The 21,840-nt window shown below is 44.0% G+C and overlaps 1 protein-coding gene and 1 non-coding gene across 2 annotated transcripts; one reads left to right on the top strand and one right to left on the bottom strand.

The window, feature by feature from the left end:
• The first annotated feature begins 4,314 nt into the window (after positions 1 to 4,314).
• LOC134212213 (protein argonaute-3) lies at positions 4,315 to 19,058 on the top strand. The gene is made up of 7 exons (XM_062689867.1): positions 4,315 to 4,472; positions 6,515 to 7,118; positions 7,176 to 7,757; positions 7,817 to 9,005; positions 17,808 to 17,955; positions 18,038 to 18,286; positions 18,351 to 19,058. The coding sequence occupies exons 2-7, from the start codon at positions 6,539 to 6,541 to the stop codon at positions 18,435 to 18,437; spliced, it is 2,835 nt and encodes a 944-aa protein (XP_062545851.1). The 5' UTR covers positions 4,315 to 4,472; positions 6,515 to 6,538; the 3' UTR covers positions 18,438 to 19,058.
• On the bottom strand, positions 17,086 to 17,204 carry LOC134218596 (5S ribosomal RNA). Its single transcript, XR_009981386.1, has one exon. It is a non-coding gene; the product is annotated as a 5S ribosomal RNA (ribosomal RNA).
• Positions 19,059 to 21,840: the final 2,782 nt, after the last annotated feature.

Raw genomic sequence — 21,840 nt, 5'->3', positions numbered from 1 at the left:
TAGGTATGCTCATCCAGCAAATCTCTTGACTTGAACGCGCCTAAACATCTCCGATCAACTCACTTGAAACAGAAAAAAAGATCTGTAAAAAGGTTCATCTAAGGCTTTGGTCCGATTCGCGAATTAAAATCAAATTCAACTTAAAAGTGACAGTTCAGAAATTATGAAATCCCCCGCTCATAAGAATGGCTGGTGCTACCCAGCAAGAACAACAAAACATCTATCAAAAATGATTCAACATCTGTCAAAAGTAAGCTTGCTCTGCGGGCAGGGTTATTTGGAAATTATTGAACTGTCATTTTTAAGTTTAATTTGTTTTTAATTCGCGAATCGGACCAAAGCCTAAGGGTCTGTCTCATTTGGAGAATTAAACTTAAAAGTGACAGTTCGAAAATTAGCGAATAACCCAATCATAAGAATGGCTGGTGCTACCCAGCAATTCCAATAAGACATCGGTGCAAAATGATTCGATATCTGTCAAAAGTAATCTTGCTCTGCGAGCAGGGTTATTCAATAATTATTGAAATGTCACTTTTAAGTTTAATTTCAGTTTGATTCTCCAATTGAGACAGACCCTAAAAGACATCCGGACAGATAATGGGTGTCTTTAACGTGTGTCAACTCCAAAGAGGTAATGGTGCCAGTCACAATACATGGTTATGAAACACTCACGAGTGAAAAGTATTATTGACTTCGATCGAGTAAAGGTGCTGAACGGCATCAGATACCACATTCACGCCAAAGTAACGACTTGTGCGCTTCAAGTCAGTAATATTCGACAGAAAGCAGAATTTTCCTAGCTTTGAGTCCACCTTTACTTGTTCCAAGGATGTTTAATAAATAATACAATGTCTTCAGTAGCTTTTGAATTGGCTAAAAGAAAAGAAAATGTGTTTAAAACCTATAAAATTGAAAGCGAATTTGAAAACATTAAATATGTTGACGTTTCCATGTCTAATCAATATTTTTCAAAATAACAAAGCATACTTTGATCAAATTATGAATATTATAGTGGACACAGCAAACGTCAAAAGGGGTGATCCAAAATGTATGGCATGACCTGCGTAAAAAGCTGGAAGTCGATCTGTCAAACTACAGTTTGTTAATAACTGTACAAGATTTTTATTTCAACCATTGTTCAGCCAGTCATAACCATCGCACACTAGGAAAAATATGTAAAAATAATGTCGATAAACGATAAAATAAAATCCGTCCCTAATGCTATTTATGGATTTATGAAAATAAAATCAATGTATATTCGGCATTCCTCAGAATCTCTTGATAATCGGTTGCGATATGATTGTCAAATGCAAAGATTATTCCAATTTCGCAGCAATAAAGATCAACATCCATGCGATAATATTGGGATTCCACACATCAAAGATTCAATAATTTTCCGATGTTATTCAACGGCGTTATGTCCGGCTTTTAGTAAATTTAGTTTCGCATGAATGCATGATTTTTTTTATTGCAACAGCAGTTTCGTTCGTTATAATCTCCGACAGTTTAATAAATCACGAAAATAAAAAGCATGTCTTGAAAATAAATCATTATTTTTCTATAAATTAAAAGATCTAGAATCCAGATTTTCTCTCAAACTGAAAAAGTATGTTTTTTCCCACTGTGCGATAGTTCAGATAAATGTGAAATCCAATGGTTAAGAAGGACAAAGGTAAAGAAGGATGTCTAATGCCTGCTTATTAACTTACTATTGTACTTCCAGTTGAAAACCGAAGTGAGCTCTCGCGACGATTGAGTTTCCCCTTATTTCTTGACGTCGCAACTGCATCGCGACTAGTGCGCATCTATGCCATCGCCGTGCGCCATCATGCGCACTAGTCGCGACGCAGTTGCGACGAAAGGAAATGGGAAAAAACTCGATTGTCGCGAGAGCTCACTTCGGTTTTCAACTGGAACTACAATATTCAAACTCAATTCGACCACCCTTTCAGAGCATCACATCATAGTCGAACAGAGAACTTTAAAAATCATTAGTTCAGTACATTGTTAAACTTCCCCAATGTGCTGAAATGTGATTAAACGAAAACGTAAGTTCGACTTCAAATAAAGGTAGTAAATAAATAAATAGGCCATGTCGAATATTAGTTAGATTAAATACTGAAATGAAATCTGTCTAGCAAATTATTCAGCATCCATTTTATTCAGCTACAAAGATCACAAATAAACAATAATTCAACCTAGATGCTTGTTTGTAGCTTGTCGTTGTTTGTTGGGCAATTAGTTCGGTTAAGAGTGAATTTAAGTAAAATCTGAACTTCTGGTTGCTTGGGATGATAGAGGTGAGCACACAAGTCAGACTCATAGGAGCGTTAGCGTGTGTGCAAGCATGGAGTGCATGAGCGTGAATCAAGGGTTTGGGTGGGCATACAAGTTAGACCCACATGGCATGAGAAGGGTAGGCACAAAAGTTAGACCCGCACGGCATGACAGAGGTGCAACAGAGTATGTAGGGTGTGTTTGAGGGTGCGATAGAGCGAGCACCCAAGTCAGACTCGCATGGGACGGGTGCCTGTGTGAGCGAGAATGAGCGAGTACGTTTAGTACCGTGGACCCCCGATAATTTGAACGGTACCTCATTCAAATTAACGGGGTTCACTTTTAATTTGAACTTCTGGTTACTCTATAAGCATCAGAAAAACTGGTTTCTGGCTGCTCTCTTTGCTGGTTTGTTTTGATTCTGCGTTCCATTTCACGATGTTCCATTTTTCTTCTCTCGATTCCAAGTGGTAAATGACGTTTGAACCATTTTTAATTTGAACAATGTTCAAACCAACGGGGTTCAAATTAAAAAGTGTTCAGATTAAAAACGGTCATATTACCGGGGGTCCACGGTACTGCCATCCCCCAGAAGTAGTACTGGGAGGTAGTTCCTGGGGGAAACGATGGTGGAGCCCAAGGGAGTTTAGTCGGTATTACCGGTATGGTCGAGTCCGACACTCCAGTACACTTCCGTGTGGTAGTTTGGCAACTACAATGCACGTGTACTGGGTTAGTGTGTAAATGTATTCTCCCTTGTAAAAAAAGGCGCCACAACTCGCAGATGGCGAGTGGATTCATTAAATAACAACACATGAAAAGGAAGAAATGGTTTATGTAGATAAAATCTCACAATCCGCTATTTAATGTTTCCACATCACATAACAACAGAATCCAATAAACAATGCAATTTCATTTCATAATCTATAAATGACTTGCATATACATTCAATTTTGTTTAAATGGCATAAAATCTAATTTGGCCGTTTTCAGTATTTGAGCCAACATTTTGGCTGTTTGACAAGGTCTCCTGCTCGATTGGCTGCTGTTTTTTGACGGTTCGATTTGCGGCACATACTTATCCGCGTTTCTCTTATCCAGGCCTCTAGATAAAACTAATAAATAAATAAAGTGCCACTATTTGCCATATTTTCACTGAAAAGTAAGTAAAATATTTTAGAACCACTGCTCCGATCATCAAACTAAAACTAGGGATCCTATATTAAGAGATGTGCGAATACTTTTCCAGACGATTTAGCAACGCTGTTACTTTCGTAAACAAACGCTGCCATCACTTGCCGCAGTGAAAAATGTTTAGGCTTGCACATGACTTTACATTCGAAGACACTTTTTGATTATTTTGTCTATCCTCTAGCAGTGCATTTTCGCTAAAATTAAAGAGCAATACGAATGAACACGATATAAGGCATCAACTAGACTACTTTTACTTACGGAAGCAAAACAAATTGTTTATTCGATAAAACTTTTCATAAATTATATTTCACCAAAATCGCAATACCTTTCGATCTGCAACAATAACGATGTTCGTTTGGCTCAGATTTTGACAGTTCTCAATGCTCGATTGGCTCAAGATGGCCGCTTTCGCATGGTCCAATGCACCTTACTTACTTACGGATCCTGTACACTTCTTTTATTTCTTTATTGAGACGGGCGCTGTTTACTAAAAATGAACACTTGCATGAACTCGATGAATGAAAAAGTATTCATTCTTAGTAAACAGCGCCCGTCTCAAACGTCAAAGATGAACTCGGTGCATTGGACCATATCTCTGAATGTAGGATCCCTAACTAAAACTAAAGTGAATTCCAATATTTGAATTTTTATTTCAACGCGTGACACCATAGTGCAACGAACAACTGGGCAATACCGGCAATACCCCTCGACATCACTGGAAAGCCACTCAGTATTTTATTTCACTCACACGTGCGTAGTAACTCACTAACACTCGCCGAGTTATTCGTGTGTTTGGATCGTTTGGATGCACCTCGCTTGAGTGACGGCATGCTTTTTATTTCATTCGCTTTTGTCATTCCAGTTTGCGTACTTTGTCGCGAAGTGTTCTTTTGAAAGGAAAAAACGCGTTCGAAATTTAATGCTCAAAATTCGATATTTTTTGGTAATTACAATTTGTGAAGTATTTTGCACATAAACGGCAAGCTTTCCTCACTAAAAAGGGTAAGTTCTGATGAAACAATATGTGGAAAATAGTGCTCAACTTAATAGTTTTGAATCCGGCATGTTGCCCATCGAACGGCGTAGCACCATTTTGGAATGGAGCTCCGTTGGGGAAGAATGCATTCAATGTTTGTTTTGAAGTGAATGCAGTGTTGCCAATATAAAATAGTTAACTATTAAGGTCAGATGAATAAGAATCTTAAACGTAAAAGAAAGGGGTAATCGTAAACGTAAAAATAAGGGGTAAAAGTTCCAATAGTCGTGGGTGCTCCTATGGTTGCGGTCACTAATAAAAATCCACACATTTTTATTGGCAAAAATCTAAAGAAATTTCCAAATAAATTTTATGTGTGCGTTAATAACCACCCGCTATAGGAGAATCCACATAAAGGTTATTAGTTAATAATGGTTAAGTGTGTTTCCACATATATGCTATGCGAATTCACATGGCCGTTATGTGGGAAATGCTATAGTCAAAATTTATGTGTGCCACACATAATGGATATGATTGGATTTTTGTCAGTGATAGTGTTGTTTTTACACAATCTATATAATAATCGCAGCAACCCATATAGTAAATCAATTATTTGACCTGTTATTTAACGAAATAAAAAAACAGATTGTGAATTGCATCAAAATCGGTAAAGTATCATTAAAATACCTTATCTTTTTCTTTGCTTTGCACCATTAGTTGCCGTATTGTTCCTATAGTTGCGAGTCCCATATGAAAACAATGGTATTCACAACTACAGGCACACGAATTTAAAAATATCGCAACTACTGGAATACTACATTAATAATTGGAGGTATCATTTTGGGCAACAATTGCGATTGGTTCAATCTTCGTTTGTAGCATAAGTGATGATCTTTTGAATGCACATTTTTGGTAAGTGAAATAAAGTACTGACTCAGTGTGAGCATACAAAATTTCTATGCTTATACCGATTATGTACTTATTTGACTTACCAAAAGTCTGCATTCAAAAGCTCAATAATCATCACTATTTAATAGTAATTTAATTTGTAATTTTGTTTATTTGATTGGACACGAAAACCTGTTAGTGTGACACTTTGTATTAGGTTGAAAGTACTTAGTTCCTCCAATATTGGGTCTTGTACCCTGTTATTTATTTTTTTATAATCCTCAACAGACAGGGTAAATGTTCGATTTTGGAACACTAGATGAAGTGCTTACCAATATATGCTTATGTCTATCAAACGGCACATTTGATGCAGGCAAAAATTACAACATTTTATAGATGGAAGTCATATTAAAATTTATAAATTTTATGAAACAGAAATGTAAAATAGGCATCAGTTATTAAAAAATCGCTGAATTGCAACTTTCTGATATGAAAATATTCTTTGTTTTGGACAGTGCAACATATTTTGGGTCTTCAAATACAGTGCTGACCCGATTTTATCACGTTTTCGACCCGATTTTGTCACCCCAAAAATTTATGCCATTCTTTTTATTTTCGTAAATAATACCACAAACAACATTGATTTTCATGAACTAACTTTCACCGCCTGTAGTTTATTACGAACGACTTCTGAGTACCTGGGAAATATTCTATAAGCAATTTCGACAGGAAATAACGGGTACCGTTCACACATTTGGCCTTTCCAAGGCATAAAATGATTCATATTTGTGGAATAAATTAAAAAACTTGTATTTTTTTTCTATTTTTTCACATACCCTGTTTTATTACCCCAAAACACACCAGGGGGGGTAATAAAATCGGGATATTACTGTATACACATTTTGGGCATCCCCAATTTAGTCTGTTCAAAACCGAATTTTCATTATCGCTATCTAAAACAATAAGGAAAAATGGCCCTATCTAAACACTAGAAAAATGGCCCTCGGCACATATTTCTCGTACAAGATAGGCAAATGTAGCAGAATATTTTCAATTAAAAATATTCCATTCATAAAAACAATTCTCCATTTATCGTTTCTTTGTGTTTGGCAACACCACTGCTTCACTAAAAGCAACACCATTGCGAAATTAACAGTTTATTGCTCACTTATTTCATCAGAATTTCTAAACATACAACGGAAAAATGTCTTCGCGCTTGAATCTTGTTCGGGCCTTTCTAAGTCAATCAAGTTCATCCGGAGATGCCGCCGAACGTACGCAGGCACCGTCTTCCGGTGATGCCCCCAGCGAAGGCGTCGACAGTGGATTTCAAACCCGCACCCCAGAAAGCACCCCAACGACACAACGGAAAGGAATTGGACGCGGTCAGTTGACTTCCGATGCCGGTAAGGCCACCGGTACCTCTGGATTGGATTCGTCCGAATCCGACGACAAACAATCCAGCATCGCATCCGCTATGCCGTCGCTGAGTGGCCGTGGAAGAGCTCAGTTCATTCAAGCACTCATCCGACAACCTTTCGAACCAGCACCTTCAGTAGTGTCCGACGATTCGTCATCCTTGGCTTCGGCCAGAGTGTCGCAGATCGCATGTGGACGAGGAAGATTTATACAACAGTTGTTAAATACGGCTGCGGATGCGGAGAGTGTCGAAACTCAATCGAACGGCAAGAACGATGAACTCTCCGAGGGAATGTCACAGGTCACAATTGCTGAAACGGTGGAAACGGTTGAGAAAGCGCCGGTCATCAAAACTGGATCGAAAGGTAAATGTCTTGGCCACAATTTCTCATGATATGCTAATTTCGTGAAGTTTATTTCAGGTATTCCTGTTCAGCTAATGACAAATTATATACGCCTGGCCTGTGACCCGGACCGCGGAATTTACGAGTATGAAGTCCGATTCAATCCGGTGGTGGACTCCAAAGCTATCCGAGCTCGGTATATCGCCCAACATAAAGATGTTCTTGGTAATGCCAAAACTTTTGACGGAGTAAAACTCTATCTACCGAGGAAGCTTCCCCAAGCGGAACTCATTTTGCACTCACAGAACCCGGTTGATGGACACGATGTAACGATTAAGATCATCTATAAACGCAAACAGCGGATGAGTGAGAACATCCAGTTCTACAATATTCTATTCCAACGCATTATGAAGGTCCTCAAAATGGTCGAGATGGGCCGCAAGAATTTTGACCCTTCCGAACCAAAGCTTATTCCGCAGCATCGGTTGGAGATTTGGCCAGGGTATGTTAGCGCTGTGGATGAATATGAAGGGGGCCTGATGTTGAACCTTGATGTATCCCATCGGGTGCTTCTCCAAACAACGGTTCTGGATCACATCCGGACATTGGCAAGGGCAAATCCTCAAGATTATAAAAATATGGCAACTAAATCACTGTTGGGTAAGTACGGTTTCTAATTTCAACATAGTTACGAAATACTCATGAATGTTGTGTTCCAGGCGCCGTCATTCTAACCCGGTATAACAATAAAACCTATCGCATTGATGATATTCTGTTCGATCAGAATCCTACCATGACATTCGAAGCCAATGGAAAACCCATATCCTATGTACAATACTACAAGCAGCAGTACAACATCGACATCCATGATCTTAAGCAGCCATTGCTGATCAATCGCAAGGAACGTCGTGTGGCGGGACAAGACAAACCTATTGAAATGATAATGTGCCTAATTCCGGAGATCTGCTATCTAACCGGACTAACTGACGAAATGCGAAGCGACTTCAAAGTGATGCGAGATATAGCTGCCTTCACCAGGGTTTCGCCGAATCAACGGTTGAACAGCATGCGCATATTCTGTCGCAGCGTAAACCAGAACAAAGAGGCTCGCGAAATTCTTGAAGTTTGGGGTCTGACACTCGACATGGAAGCACTCATCATGCAAGGACGTTGCCTGGAAGAAGAAAAGGTACACTTCGGTAGCGCTAGCGTTGGCGTTGGAAAAAGTGGGGACTTCAATCGTGCCGTCACCAGCAACAACGTCATGCAAGCGGTTAACATTCGAAGCTGGTTGCTGATTCACACAGCGAAGGATACCAAAATTGCCAAATCATTCATGGACTGCGTTGATCGCAGCTGTCGTCCAATGGGTATTCAAATCGGACCACCAACAATTGAGGTTCTTCCAGCCGATAAAACGGAACTGTACGTCCAGCTGCTGCGAACGAAGATTCGTCAGGACACGCAAATCGTTGTAATAATTTGCCCAACATCTCGTGATGACCGATACGCTGCAATCAAACGTATCTGCTGCTCGGAAATCCCCGTGCCGTCGCAAGTGATCAACGCCAGGACTCTGAGTAACGAGGCCAAAAACCGAGCCATTGTGCAAAAAATCATCCTTCAGATGAACTGCAAACTGGGTGGAACATTGTGGAGCATCCGGATTCCGTTCACAAATGTAATGATTGCCGGCATCGACACGTATCACGATCCGAAGCAGAAGAGCAATTCGGTCTCCGCGTTCGTTGCTTCACTAAACGGAGAATACACGCGATGGTATTCGCGTGCCTGCATTCAGAGCAAAAAGGAGGAATTCATAAACGGACTGTGCGCATCGATGGAGAAGGCGTTGAAGGCGTACCAGAAGGCAAATTGTCAACTGCCAGGCAAAATCATCATTTTCAGGTAAGGAGAATGGTTCAGTCAGAGACCTTATGATTTATTTGTTACCAGACTGAGGCGGAAGTGGTCTGTGCAGCAAATTGCGCTTACTTCAGCGCTTCTCAACCTGAGATCCATACATTGGTGGTTTCTCAACTCAATCTATTCGCTCGATGGGCTTAAATTTGAAATCTATTAGAACACAAAATACCTAAACTTTCCATTTTTGAGCCGTTGGTAAAAATGTAAAAATAATAGGTACGAGATGCAGGGTCCGTAATGGTAGATGGTAAATAATGAGCTGCATAAATGAAAGCTTTTTTTATATCTACTAGCAGACCCGACGAACTTCGTTTCGCCTAAAAATGATTGATTCTCTGATTAGTTCTCGAGCTATGCAGAAATATATGCTTTATTTGTATGGAAGCCCTCCCTTCCATAAGGGGGAGACATTGAATTAACAATTTGACGCCACAATACACGGTTCAAGGCCGTATCTCTCCATCCTCGAATGCGCCCCACGCTCGCCAAGTCGTTTTGTACCTGGTCAGCCCACCTCGCTCGCTGCGCTCCCCGCCGTCTCGTACCTGCCGAATTAGAAACGAACACCATCTTTGCAGGGTTGCTGTCCGGCATTCTTGCAACATGTCCTGCCCATCGTACCCTTCCGGCTTTAGCTACCTTCTGGATACTGGGTTCGCCGTAGAGCTGGGCGAGCTCGTGGTTCATTCTTCACCGCCACACCGCCTTCTTGAATACCTCCAAAGATGGTCCTAAGCACCCGTCTGTCGAATACTCCGAGTGCTTGCAAGTCCTCCTCGAGCATAGTCCATGTTACATGTTCGTAGAGGACTACCGGTCTTATCAGCGTTTTGTACATAGCACATTTGGTGCGGTGGTGAATCTTTTTTGATCGCAGTTTCTTCTGGAGTCCATAGTAGGCCCGACTTCCACAGATGATGCGCTTTCATATTTCACGACTAACATTGTTATCAGCCATTAGCAAGGATTCAAGGTAGACGAATTCCTCGGCCATCTCCGTCTATCGCAACACTACTTCTCAGTCAGGCCCTGTCGTGCTCGGTTCCGCCCACAAGCATGTACTTTGTCTTCGACGCATTCACCACCAGTCCAACTTTTATTGCTTCACGTTTCAGGCGGGTGTACAGATCTGCCACCTTTGCAGATGTTCGGCCGACAATGTCCATGTCATTCGCGAAACAAATAAATTGACTGGATCTGTTGAAAATCGTACCCCGGCTCAGTACATTTCAAAGTTAATTGCCTATATGCCGGGTATTAAGCCACCCGGAGTGGAAATTAATTACTATGTCTGAAACTTGATTATGCATATGTACAACATGTGATAGATTTAGTTCGGAAAAGGTATTGGAGGGTAACCGCCCCTTCGGTGGGGTTTGATCCCACGACCCAGTTCGCATGACAGGTGCTTTCCCTACTAAGCTACGAAGGACCTCCGTCGTCCACCGCAGCTTAGCGGGTACTGATGAAACCAAATTCCCAGCACCAGGTACCAGCCAATCTCTCGCAATACATTTTCAGAACTAACTCTCTCAAATGTATTTTTGTACACATCATGTCAACCAAGTAGGATGAGTATTTAGTATTGTCCGGCTCCTACACACTTGCTTCATCAGCAACGGCGCTCAATGAAGTAGGGTTGTGTGAGGTTGTGCCAGTTTGGTCGTCAGATCCCAACACGACCACACAAGCGAAGAGATCGCCACTCGAGATCAGTACATTCAAAGTTAATTGCCTATATGCCGGGTATTAAGCCACCCGGAGTGGAAATTAATTACTATGTCTGAAACTTGATTATGCATATGTACAACATGTGATAGATTTAGTTCGGAAAAGGTATTGGAGGGTAACCGCCCCTTCGGTGGGGTTTGATCCCACGACCCCAGTTCGCATGACAGGTGCTGGTACCTGGTGCTGGGAATTTGGTTTCATCAGTACCCGCTAAGCTGCGGTGGACGACGGAGGTCCTTCGTAGCTTAGTAGGGAAAGCACCTGTCATGCGAACTGGGGTCGTGGGATCAAACCCCACCGAAGGGGCGGTTACCCTCCAATACCTTTTCCGAACTAAATCTATCACATGTTGTACATATGCATAATCAAGTTTCAGACATACCCCGGCTGTTACACTCGGCTAGAATTTTTCTTATTTCTCCATTGAAAACTTCTCAGAGTCTGTCGCATTCTGAAGAATTTCCTGTTTTAACGTTTGCCTTGACAAACTAGTCGTCCTTATCATTCTAAACTGAGAAAGCTAACGTTAAAATACTTATTCTACCAGCCGTATTTTAATACAATTAAGAAGAATTTTTTGTATGTATTTAAAAAAATACTCAACAGGAACTTTCCGTGGATATTACGAACATTTTCCTGTAGAAATTTGGAACAATCTCTCGTGAAGATTCTTCTGAAGAATTTCTCATGTAAATTCCTTGGGGATTCCAAAGAGCTTCTGTTGATAATTCCATAGAATTCTCTAAACTTCAAAGTAGTTCTCTTGAAAATCCAAACATAATTTCTAAATTAATATTTTGGAAAAACTAAAAGAATTTTCTGGAGAAGTTCAATTTTTTAGGTGAAATTCGAAAAATTCTTCAGTTAATGTCATGCAAATAACCCGAAAGAAAGCAGGAAAAAATCTTAAAGAAACGTAATAAAAAAATCGCCACGCCTATTCACGCCGCCGCCGCCGCTGGCTAAAATGCATATTGGTGTGACACCGAAAACACCGCCGCCGCTGACTATCGGACCGGGGCACACCACTACCACGAACTCTCTTGGAATTGGTGTTAGTCGGGAATGTGGGAAAGAACTTTGTATTTGTAGACAGCGTTCAGCAATGTGATTGCGCGGTGGTTATCGGCCTTTTTGTAGATGGGACCACGACACCTTCCATCCACTCCCTACAGCATAACCTCATCATCCCAAACCTTGGTAATTATCCAGTGCAGCACTCTAGCCAGTGCTTCATCACCGTGTTTAAACAGCTCTCCTGGTAGTTGGTCAACTCCAGGGGCTCTGTTTTTCAGCCGACCGATTTCCTCCTGGATTTCTTGGAGTTTCGGGGCCGGAAATCGTATGTTCTGCGCGCGTGCTCCTAGGTTCATTACCATACCGCCACCGTTGTCTGCCACATCACCATTCAGGTGCTCTCCGTAGTGCTGCATATGATGACAGTTTCCAGCTCTTTTTGCAATTGTTGCGGAAGTGTCTTACAAGCAAGGGCATATCAGTGAATCATGCAATGAACACCTTTGGCATATGTAGCAAGCCATTTAGTTTTCCTGAAATCCTAATTTATAACCAATCACCACCATGTTGATGCACCATCTGTGCAAACTTCCCAACTTTTCCCACTACTTGAGACCAGATTCAAAAACGGTAATTATGAGCGACTTTTGGTTGTAGCTTTCAAATAACTATAGAAAATAAACTCTTATTTTAAGCCTCCTAATTCTGTGTAAACTTGATAAATTGATATTAAATTTGAAACAAAAATATGCTAATGATATAATTATGCTAAGAAAACGTGTTGAACTGAATATAGTAATATTCGATATAGTAAAATCACATAAAGGATCAAATCTTGGCAAAGGTATCCCGGCCCCCCGGACCAGCCTTGCGGACCACCGGTTGGGAAACGCTGCTTCACACTTTATATGGGTCTGGTAATGGCCTGGTAAATTTTGCATCGCTGGAAACAAATTGGCTGAAAACGAATCTGTTGTTCATAACCCGTTGTAGTAACTGGTAAGCCATATAAGATCTGATACGATTATGCGTTGCATGCCCACATGCCAGAATCCCTTTCCCAAACCTTCCCTTTGTCTTATTATCCACATTCCTTCTCTTTTTGTTTATTTTCTAATCCGTCAGATATGTGATGCAAAAGGCTGTGAAGGCAATGGCAAAAAATCTCCCTGTCCATGGAGCCGACTTTCTGATACCTGATAGATCATTAATTACTATTTTAGGCAACTTGGCTTTCGACAAAGATGGTCTCGTTTGATTGTGCCATTTGCAGCTTATTGCTGTTGTGAGAACATTTTTGCAGTATTTCAACGTATTAAGAGCATCTTCCAGTTCCCAGTAGTTGTAGCAGGTGACTTCAATGCGTGGGCAGTGGACTGGGGTTCCCGGTTCACTAACGCTAGAGGCCATATCCTGCTAGAGTCACTAGCGGTATTGAACGTAGTCCTGCTGAACGAAGGCCTAGTGCCAACGTTTAGAGGACCGAGCGGTGATTCATGTATCGACGTCACCTTCTGCAGCGCAGGATGGACGGAAGAACCAGGATGGATGGTTCACGAGGGTCATACTTCTAGCGACCATCAGGAGGTACGTTTTATGGTCGGGTATACCCGGAAAAGTACGACAAGGCGAGGCGGTGCAACTGATCCCGGATGGCGCACCTCACAGTTCAACCAGGAACTGTTGGAGGAAGCGCTGCGTTGGGAAAGTCGGACTACAGGATTGAGCGGTAACGAATTGACAGAGTTACTAACACGTGTCTGCGATATAGCGATGCCAAGGAGGACCCTGCCCCTAGGCAATCGACAACCAGTGTACTGGCTATTACCAAAGCCTGGCAAACAGCCGGGGGACCCTTCGGCATACAGACCAATTTGCCTACTCGACACAGCTGGGAAGCTGCTAGAGAGGGTCATCCTGAAATCTGAATAGATTGTCGGCTTATACAGCGTGTATTATTATTTATTTATTCAGACTAGGGGTCGTACACTAATTACGTAAGCATTTATCGGGGAGGGGTCTGCCATTTTCTTACGTTCCATATAAATAAAAAATGATTTGTATGGGAAAAATCTTACATGGGGGGAGGGGGGGTTGAAAAACCTAGAAAAAAATGCTTACGTAATTTGTGTACGGCCCCTAAGGCCGAAGGTGCCTGTGCGGTATATAAGAGTCTTCTCCATTCGGCTCGGTCCATGGCTACACGTCACCAACCACGCAGTCTACGGAGGGTCCGCAAGTCATCTTCCACCTGATCGATCCACCTTGCCCGCTGCGCACCTCGCCTTCTTGTACCCGTCGGATCGTTGTCGAGAACCATTTTCACCGGGTTACTGTCCGACATTCTGGCTACGTGCCCGGCCCACCGCAGTCGTCCGCAACAGCTGATGCAATTCGTGGTTCTTCGCCTCCTCCACGTACCGTCCGCCATCTGCACCCCACCATAGATGGTACGCAGCACTTTCCTTTCGAAAACTCCGAGTGCGCGTTGGTCCTCTACGAGCATCGTCCAAGTCTCGTGTCCGTAGAGGACTACCGGTCTAATGAGCGTTTTGTAGATTGTCAGTTTGGTACGGCGGCGAACTCTATTCGATCGGAGCGTCTTGCAGAGTGAAAAGTATGTACGATTTCCAGCCACTATACGTCTCCGAATTTCTCTGCTGGTATCATTTTCGGCAGTCACCAGTGAGCCCAAGTACACAAATTCTTCTACCACCTTGATTTCGTCACCACCGATGCCAACTCGCGGTGGGTGGCTCACATTGTCTTCTCTTGAACCTCTTCCTATCATGTACTTCGTCTTCGACGTGTTGATGACTAGTCCGATCCGCTTGGCTTCGCTCTTCAGTCTGATGTAGGCTTGCTCCATGCTCCATCAAAGTTACGTGCCATAATATCTATGTCGTCGGCGAAGCCAAATAGCTGGACGGACTTATTGAAAATTGCACCACTCGTGTTAATCCCTGCCCTTCGTATTACCCTTCCAAAGCGATGTTGAATAACAGACACCTTGCCGTAACCCTCTGCGGGTTTCTAAGGGACTCGAGAATGCCCCTGAAACTCGAACTACGCACATCACCCGACCCATCGTCGCTTTGATCAACCGTGTCAGTTTATCCGGAAATCCGTTTTCGTGCATTAGCTGCCATAGCTGGTCCCGATCGATTGTATCATATGCGGCTTTGAAGTCGCTGAATAGATGATGTGTGGGCACGTTGTATTCACGGCACTTCTGCAGTACTTGGTGAATGGCGAACACCTGGTCCGTGGTGGAGCGTTTGCCCATAAAACCCGCCTGGTACTGCCCCACGAACTCCCTTGCAATTGGTGCTAGTCGACGGCATAAAATTTGGGAGAGTACCTTGTAGGCGGCGTTCAGCAATGTGATTGCGCGGTAGTTGCTACAATCCAGCTTATCGCCCTTTTTGTAGATGGGACACACGACACCTTCCATCCACTCCTGCGGCAAAACTTCCTCCTCCCAAATCTTGGTAATGACCCAGTGCAGCGCTCTAGCCAGTGCCTCACCACCATGTTTAAATAGCTCTCCTGGTAGTTGGTCAACTCCAGGGGCTTTGTTGTTCTTCAGCCGGCCAATCTCCTCCTGGATTTCTTGGAGATCCTGAGCCGGTAGAATTATGTCCTGCGCGCGTTCCCCCAGGTCCATCACCATACCGCCATCTTCGTCTGCCACATCGCCATTCAGGTGCTCTTCGTAGTGCTGCCGCCACCTTTGCATCACCTCACGCTCGTTCGTAAGAAGGTTCCCGTTTATATCCTTACACATATCAGGCTGTGGCACGTGGCCCTTACGTGAACGGTTTAACTTCTCATAGAACATTCGTGTGTTATTAGCGCGGTACAGTTGTTCCGTCTCTTCACGGTCTCGATCTTCCTGCTGACGCTTTTTCCTCCGGAAAATCGAGTTTTGTCTGTTCCGCGCCTGTTTATATCGTCCTCGTTCGCCCTCGTGCGGTGTTGCAGGAATCTCGCCCATGCTGCATTCTTCTCTTCTACTAACTGCCCACATTCGCCGTCATACCAGTCGTTTCTCTGATCCTGGGGCACCGTGCCAAGTGCAGCGGTTGCGGTGCTACCAATGGCGGATCGAATATCTCTCCAGCCATCTTCAAGAGACGCTGCGCCTAGCTGCTCTTCCGTTGGGAGTGCCACTTCCAGTTGCTGCGCGTATTCTTGGGCTAGTCTACCTTCTTGTAGCCGCCCAATATTAAGCCGCGGCGTCCGACTTCGACGCGTGTTGTACACCGTCGAGAGTTTTCAGCGCAGGCATACTGCAACGAGGTAGTGGTCGGATTCAATATTCGCACTGCGGTAAGTGCGGACGTTCGTGATGTCGGAGAAGAATTTACCGCCGATTAGAACGTGATCGATTTGGTTTTCCGTTTCTTGGTTAGGTGATCTCCATGTGGCCTTGTGGATATTGTCATTCGATACGGTGTGCAGACTATCCGGTCCGATGACCGGTCTATACATTTCCTCCCTTCCTACCTGAGCGTTCATGTCACCGATGACGATTTTAACGTCCCGCAGTGGGCATCCATCGTATGTCTGCTCCAGCTGTGCGTAGAACGCTTCTTTCTCGTCGTCGGGTCTCCCTTCGTGTGGGCAGTGCACGTTGATGATGCAATAGTTGAAGAAACAGCCTTTAATCCTCAGCTTGCACATCCTTGCGTTGATTGGCTGCCACCCAATCACGCGTTGGGGCATCTTACCCAGCACTATGAAGCCGGTTCCCAGCTCGTTGGTGGTGCCACAGCTTTGGTAGAAGGTAGCCGCCCTTTGCCCGCTTTTCCACACTTTCTGTCCTGTCCAGCAAATCTCCTGCAGCGCCACGACGTCGAAGTTGCGGGGATGTAATTCATCGTAGATCATCCTATCGCAACCTGCGAAACCTAGCGACTTGCAGTTCCATGTTCCTAGCTTCCAATCGTGATCCTTTATTCGTCGCCTAGGTCTTTGCCGATTATATCGAGTCGCATTATCTCTTATATTGTTCGTAATTATTGGTTTTCCAGGCGGCTTATTGGGCCTGCGCAAACCTCCTGTCTCGTCGGAGAGCCATCGTGTCAGGGCTGTTTAGCGTCCCACCTAACACCAGGACTTGGGCTTGTGCGCTTTAAGCGGCACACGGTCGCTTTGGCGGAGCCTACTTGCGGATACATGCAGCTTTTTATAGAGGTTTAACAGGGCCCACTGTCAAACCCCACCACATCCTAGGCAGGCGCCACAACTCGCAGATGGCCTGGGGAGGGATCGTCAAGCCCTTGGACATAGTCCCTGCTGCCCCCAAAAAGGCCAACGACACGCGACGTTCCCAAGCGGTCACCCATCTAAGTACTAATTGCGCCCGATGTTGCTTAACTTCAGTGATCGGACGAGAACTGGTGTTTTCAACATGGTATGATCGTTGACATGTTATACAGAGTGTGCTGGTGGCTTATCCAGCAACCAGTATGGTTTCCGTAAGAGCCGTTCTACCATCGAAGCAATTCGATCGGTAACGGATACGGCCAAGATAGCGAGAGGTTTGAACAGGCGAGGTATTAGGTACTGCGCATTGATTTATACGTACTAACTCTTCATGAGCTGGTAAACAATGTTAGTGAGAGGAACACACGGAAATGTTTAGAACAAATTCTCTAGTTTGAAATGGTCTTGTAGTTAGAGCTAAATCCCGGGTTTACTGATGATATTCTAGAAGCAAGACAAGGGTGTGGTCAAGAAATGATAGATTTTCTATTGACGAGAGGCGCACCTTCAATGGGATTGCTCTTTGTGAAGGGTCTTAATAGCGGGACTTTGCCATTATGCTCTTGAGAAAACAAAACAAAGAACTGTATCGAAAACAATACTGCATTGCTTCTTAATAGTAATGGAGTAATTCGACATGCACTTATACACTAAGGATACGAGTAACGCTACAATAGAGCTAATAGCTGGTCGCAGTGGCATACCCGAACATGAAAAACAAATCTTCCAGGCAAAATTGATCTATATTTGTTTATAACCTTACAGAGACGGCGTTGGTGATGGTCAGCTTCGTATGTGCTCGGAGTATGAAATCCCACAGCTCCAGGAATCGTGTAAACTTGTGGAGCCAAACTACGTCCCGGAGATTACGTTTATTGTCGTCCAAAAGCGCATCAACACCCGAATGTTCCGAGTAAGTAATATTCTCTCATCAAGTTGCTTTCCTGAACGAAAAAAAAACAAATTTTGATTTATTTTGCCTCATCCTGTTCTAGATCGACGGTAACAATTTGGAGAATCCAAATCCGGGTACCGTGCTGGATCACACGATCACTCGGCGCAACCATTTCGATTACTTCCTGGTGCCGCAGTCGGTCCGTCAGGGTAGTGTTTCGCCCACGCACTACATAGTGGTGCACAATCAGTCGGACCACTCGCCGGACATTTTGCAACGGTTGAGCTACAAGCTGTGCTATCTGTACTACAACTGGCCGGGAAGCGTCCGAGTTCCCGCTTGCTGTCAGGTGAGTTGCCGAGTAACTACAAATGTACAGCAATTTTAGGACGATATTTTGTTTCTAATTTCAGTACGCGCACAAAATGGCCTACCTCATAGGACAATCGGTAAAACGAAATCCGGACGAGGCGTTGAACGACAAGCTGTTCTATCTGTAGAAGCACCATCATCAGTTTACTTCCTTTTTGGAAACGGATTGTTCCGTTTCAGCCAGTGGGACTGGTTTTGTTTCGTTTATGTTTTGTTTTATCGAGTTGCTAGAGATATTAATCAAGAGTGCTTCGTTATCAGTGACATGTATCTTACAAAGATCTCTTACTAGCTTTGTTACACATTCGACTTCTAACTGAAGACTGAATTTATTCTTTTTTTGAGTTTACTCATGACGTGTGACGAGCGAAATATCATTGAATGAAGGTACCTCTATTGAATCAAATCGATTGACGAAAGTTTCCAATTCCTGGCACTAAGTGCTTTTTAAAACAATTTTATCTGTTTATCCAGCAGCATAGCATAATAAAAAGATATTGGCTGTCGTTTCTGTAGTAAGTAAGGGATTATCTCTATCTATAGAGAAACGTTTAAAATAACTACTGAAAATTATTCTCCAACCACTTCATTTTCCATAACCCAAAGTTCAGTTGTTTCCAAATTAGGCTATCATAGCATTAATAATTATTTTGACAATAGATGATTGCAAACGAATCGAATCAATAGACCAATTTATGAAAGCTTTTGGATATTTATCAATAAATTAATTCTTCGCTTTTGAAAAATAAGTAGTTTTTATTCTTCGCTACGCCATTTAAATCAAATGGAGAAATGATTCAATCGAATGTGAGAGGTACGTGCATCTGTAAACCAGAGTGGGATGATATTTCACCTGCTAGTCCATTGTAAAGTGCCTGACATAGAAGTAACGCAATAATGCTGCCTTTAAAACATTGTTTTTAATCCAGCTACATTTCTTTCATCTTCATCTATTGTTTCTTCTCACAATTCCATAAAATCAAATGTAGGACAGACACAGTTACAGACAGTATATTTAACAAAGTTGTATATCATTCCCTAAAATAAAAAAGAGTTTTCCTTTCTTATTATGCCGAAAATACTGAAAGAAAAATAAAATCTCCTACACGAAATCCCAAGCAAGCCTAACCCTAAGAGGTCATTCTACTCTCTTCAGATAATCCGTTCAAATAGTCCCTTCACCATCTGACCTGAACAATATTTGCTGTGTGAGCTTGAGGTTTGGTTTGCTGGAATATTTAATGCTCTTCTAGGAGAATTTGTCGTACCGTGAAGGCACCATATTTGACGCAGAATTTTGAAAAGAATCATTATTTCAAAAATAATTGCAAAATGGATACGCTTACCATTCTGCATAACGAGCATACTACTATTATCGAATGTGTACAAATAATAAAACTTTGAAATGTAAGTTTATTTTTTAGTTTTTTTTATCTGTTTTTATGTGGTACTTGAGGTACTCAACTTGACGCACTAATTTTAACATGTTCCTTATTTGACGCATAATTGATCGCCCCTCACGAAAACCTGCCTGGCATTCTTCGACAAAGGACTACTCAAGCGGTCTTAGTCTGTTAAACAGGATACGCGACAGGATTCGGAAAGGAAACAGGATCATCCTCCCATATTTTCTGGATAATGTGGTGGATCGGGTCTCCAGTAGCCTTGCGAGTAAAGGCGTAGGATTGCCAATCCGGAGATGGCGAGTTCGATTCTCGGTCTGGTCTAGGATGTTTTCGGGTGGGAAACATTCTCGACTTCCTGGGCATAGTGTATCCATTGTACTTGCCACACAAGATACATACGGGGGCAGCAGGGACTTTGTCCAAGGGCTTGACGACCCCTCCCCATGGCCACTGCGAGTTAGACCGGGACCATCGTCCCTAACCCCTAATCCCAAGGCGTCAAGCGACCCGTGCCGAGGGATGCATGGCCAGGGGGTGAAATAATAAGCTAGGCCTTTAACGGAGCCTGTGGGGTACCTGGGCACCCCCACAGTAATTGTCCCTTACCGCGTTATGCTGGGCTCTGGCGTGGTGGACCTCTTTTCCCGAGCAACTCGTGGGACCAAAATGGAAAACCAAGTCAATTCTTCAACTAGTGGTAGTAGTGTAGGCGACAACCCCTTCGCAAGAGGTGGGTTGTTCAGGTCTCCGCCTAGGAGGCCAGAGGCAATAGTCGGCAGCTCAGTGCGCAGCGCCAGCGTGGGTCACTCAACCTTCCTCTCGGCTATAAAAACGCCGGAAGGGGTTATTGACGGCCCATGGCTTGTGAAGGCGATGAACCGCAAACGCGATGGGCTTTCGGCCTTCGAGGTGGCGACGGAACAGCTGGACGCCATCATCGACTTTGCGTCATCGAAGCATAATATCAGCAAGGACCTCAAGAGGAGCTTGCAGAAACTTCGAAAGTCGATGCTGGACGCCAAGCTGGAGAGGGCGGTCAGGACGGCCAAGTGTAAACCCGTGAAATCGGTGGAGTCGAGGTCTACCCAGACTGAGGCCCAAGGATTCGCGGACTCAGGCAAGGTCGAGTCGACCGAAGGCGTGCCAGCTAAGACGGTGGTGCCAAAGTCTACCCATACTGAGGCTCAAGTATTTGCGGGTACGTCGGGGGTGACTACTCAACGGAGCAGACACAAAAACAGGGAGACAGTCTCCAGGGATGAGCTCCCTGGGGCCGCTCCAAAACGCGGATGGTTACTACCCCGAACAAGGGTAGTGGGGCTGGGAAGCTGAACCCCGGTCAGGTACCTCCAAAACCGGGAAGGAAGGACCTGGAAAGGTCCGTCCACTCAAACAAGACGGTGGTAAGGGGTTACGGCAGGCTGAAAGTCCTCAGCCGCACCAGACCAGGGAAATAGAGGGGAATGACGCCTCCTGGACCCTGGTCAAGAACAAGAGGAAACCGAAGACGTCAAGGGCCGAAAAGAAGGCCCAGGCGAATGAGGGTAGCAAGAAGTCTAGGGTAGGCGCCAATCGCTCCAGGGGCGATGCCCTAGTCATCACGGCGGACGAGGCTAAGTACTCAGCGAATGTTTTGAAGGCGATGAGGAGTGACGTCAAGCTCGGTGAACTCGGCGCCGACGTACGTCGAATAAGACGTACCCGGATGGGCGAGATGATACTCGAGCTGAAGCGGGGCGTCTCGCAAAAGGGCGCCGCCTACAAGAAGGTGAGGGCACTCACGACGGAGGTGAATCTAAGGGTTAAAGACCTGGACGAGATCACTGAAGTCGAAGAGCTCGTCACGGCACTGCGGCGACAGTGTGAAGTGGAGACGCCCACCGCAGCCGTTCGGCTACGGAAAGGTCCGGCAGGGACGCAGGTAGCATTGGTTCGGCTATCTGCAGCGGACGCCTCCAAGGTAGTCAAGTTAGGGAGCGTCAAGGTGGGATGGTCGGTATGCCCTGTGCGCATATACGAGCAACCCGAAGTTTGCTTCAAGTGCCTGGAACCGGGGCACAAGCAATGGGACTGCAAAGGCCCTGACAGAAGCAATCTCTGCCGACGCTGCGGATTGGAGGGACAT

The sequence above is a fragment of the Armigeres subalbatus genome, chromosome 2, assembly GCF_024139115.2.
Source record: "Armigeres subalbatus isolate Guangzhou_Male chromosome 2, GZ_Asu_2, whole genome shotgun sequence".
NCBI classification, from domain to species: domain Eukaryota; kingdom Metazoa; phylum Arthropoda; class Insecta; order Diptera; family Culicidae; genus Armigeres; species Armigeres subalbatus.
Note: the sequence above shows the minus strand (reverse complement) of the source record. Positions and strands in the feature narration are given on the sequence as shown.

Bases quoted from the DNA above. Each gene is read 5' to 3' on its own strand.
- LOC134212213 (XM_062689867.1), top strand. From the start codon at position 6,539: ATGTCTTCGCGCTTGAATCTTGTTCGGGCCTTTCTAAGTCAATCAAGT. The intron at 7,758-7,816 runs GTAAGTACGGTT...GTTGTGTTCCAG, and splicing joins GGCAACTAAATCACTGTTGG to GCGCCGTCATTCTAACCCGG. The intron at 9,006-17,807 runs GTAAGGAGAATG...ATAACCTTACAG, and splicing joins GGCAAAATCATCATTTTCAG to AGACGGCGTTGGTGATGGTC.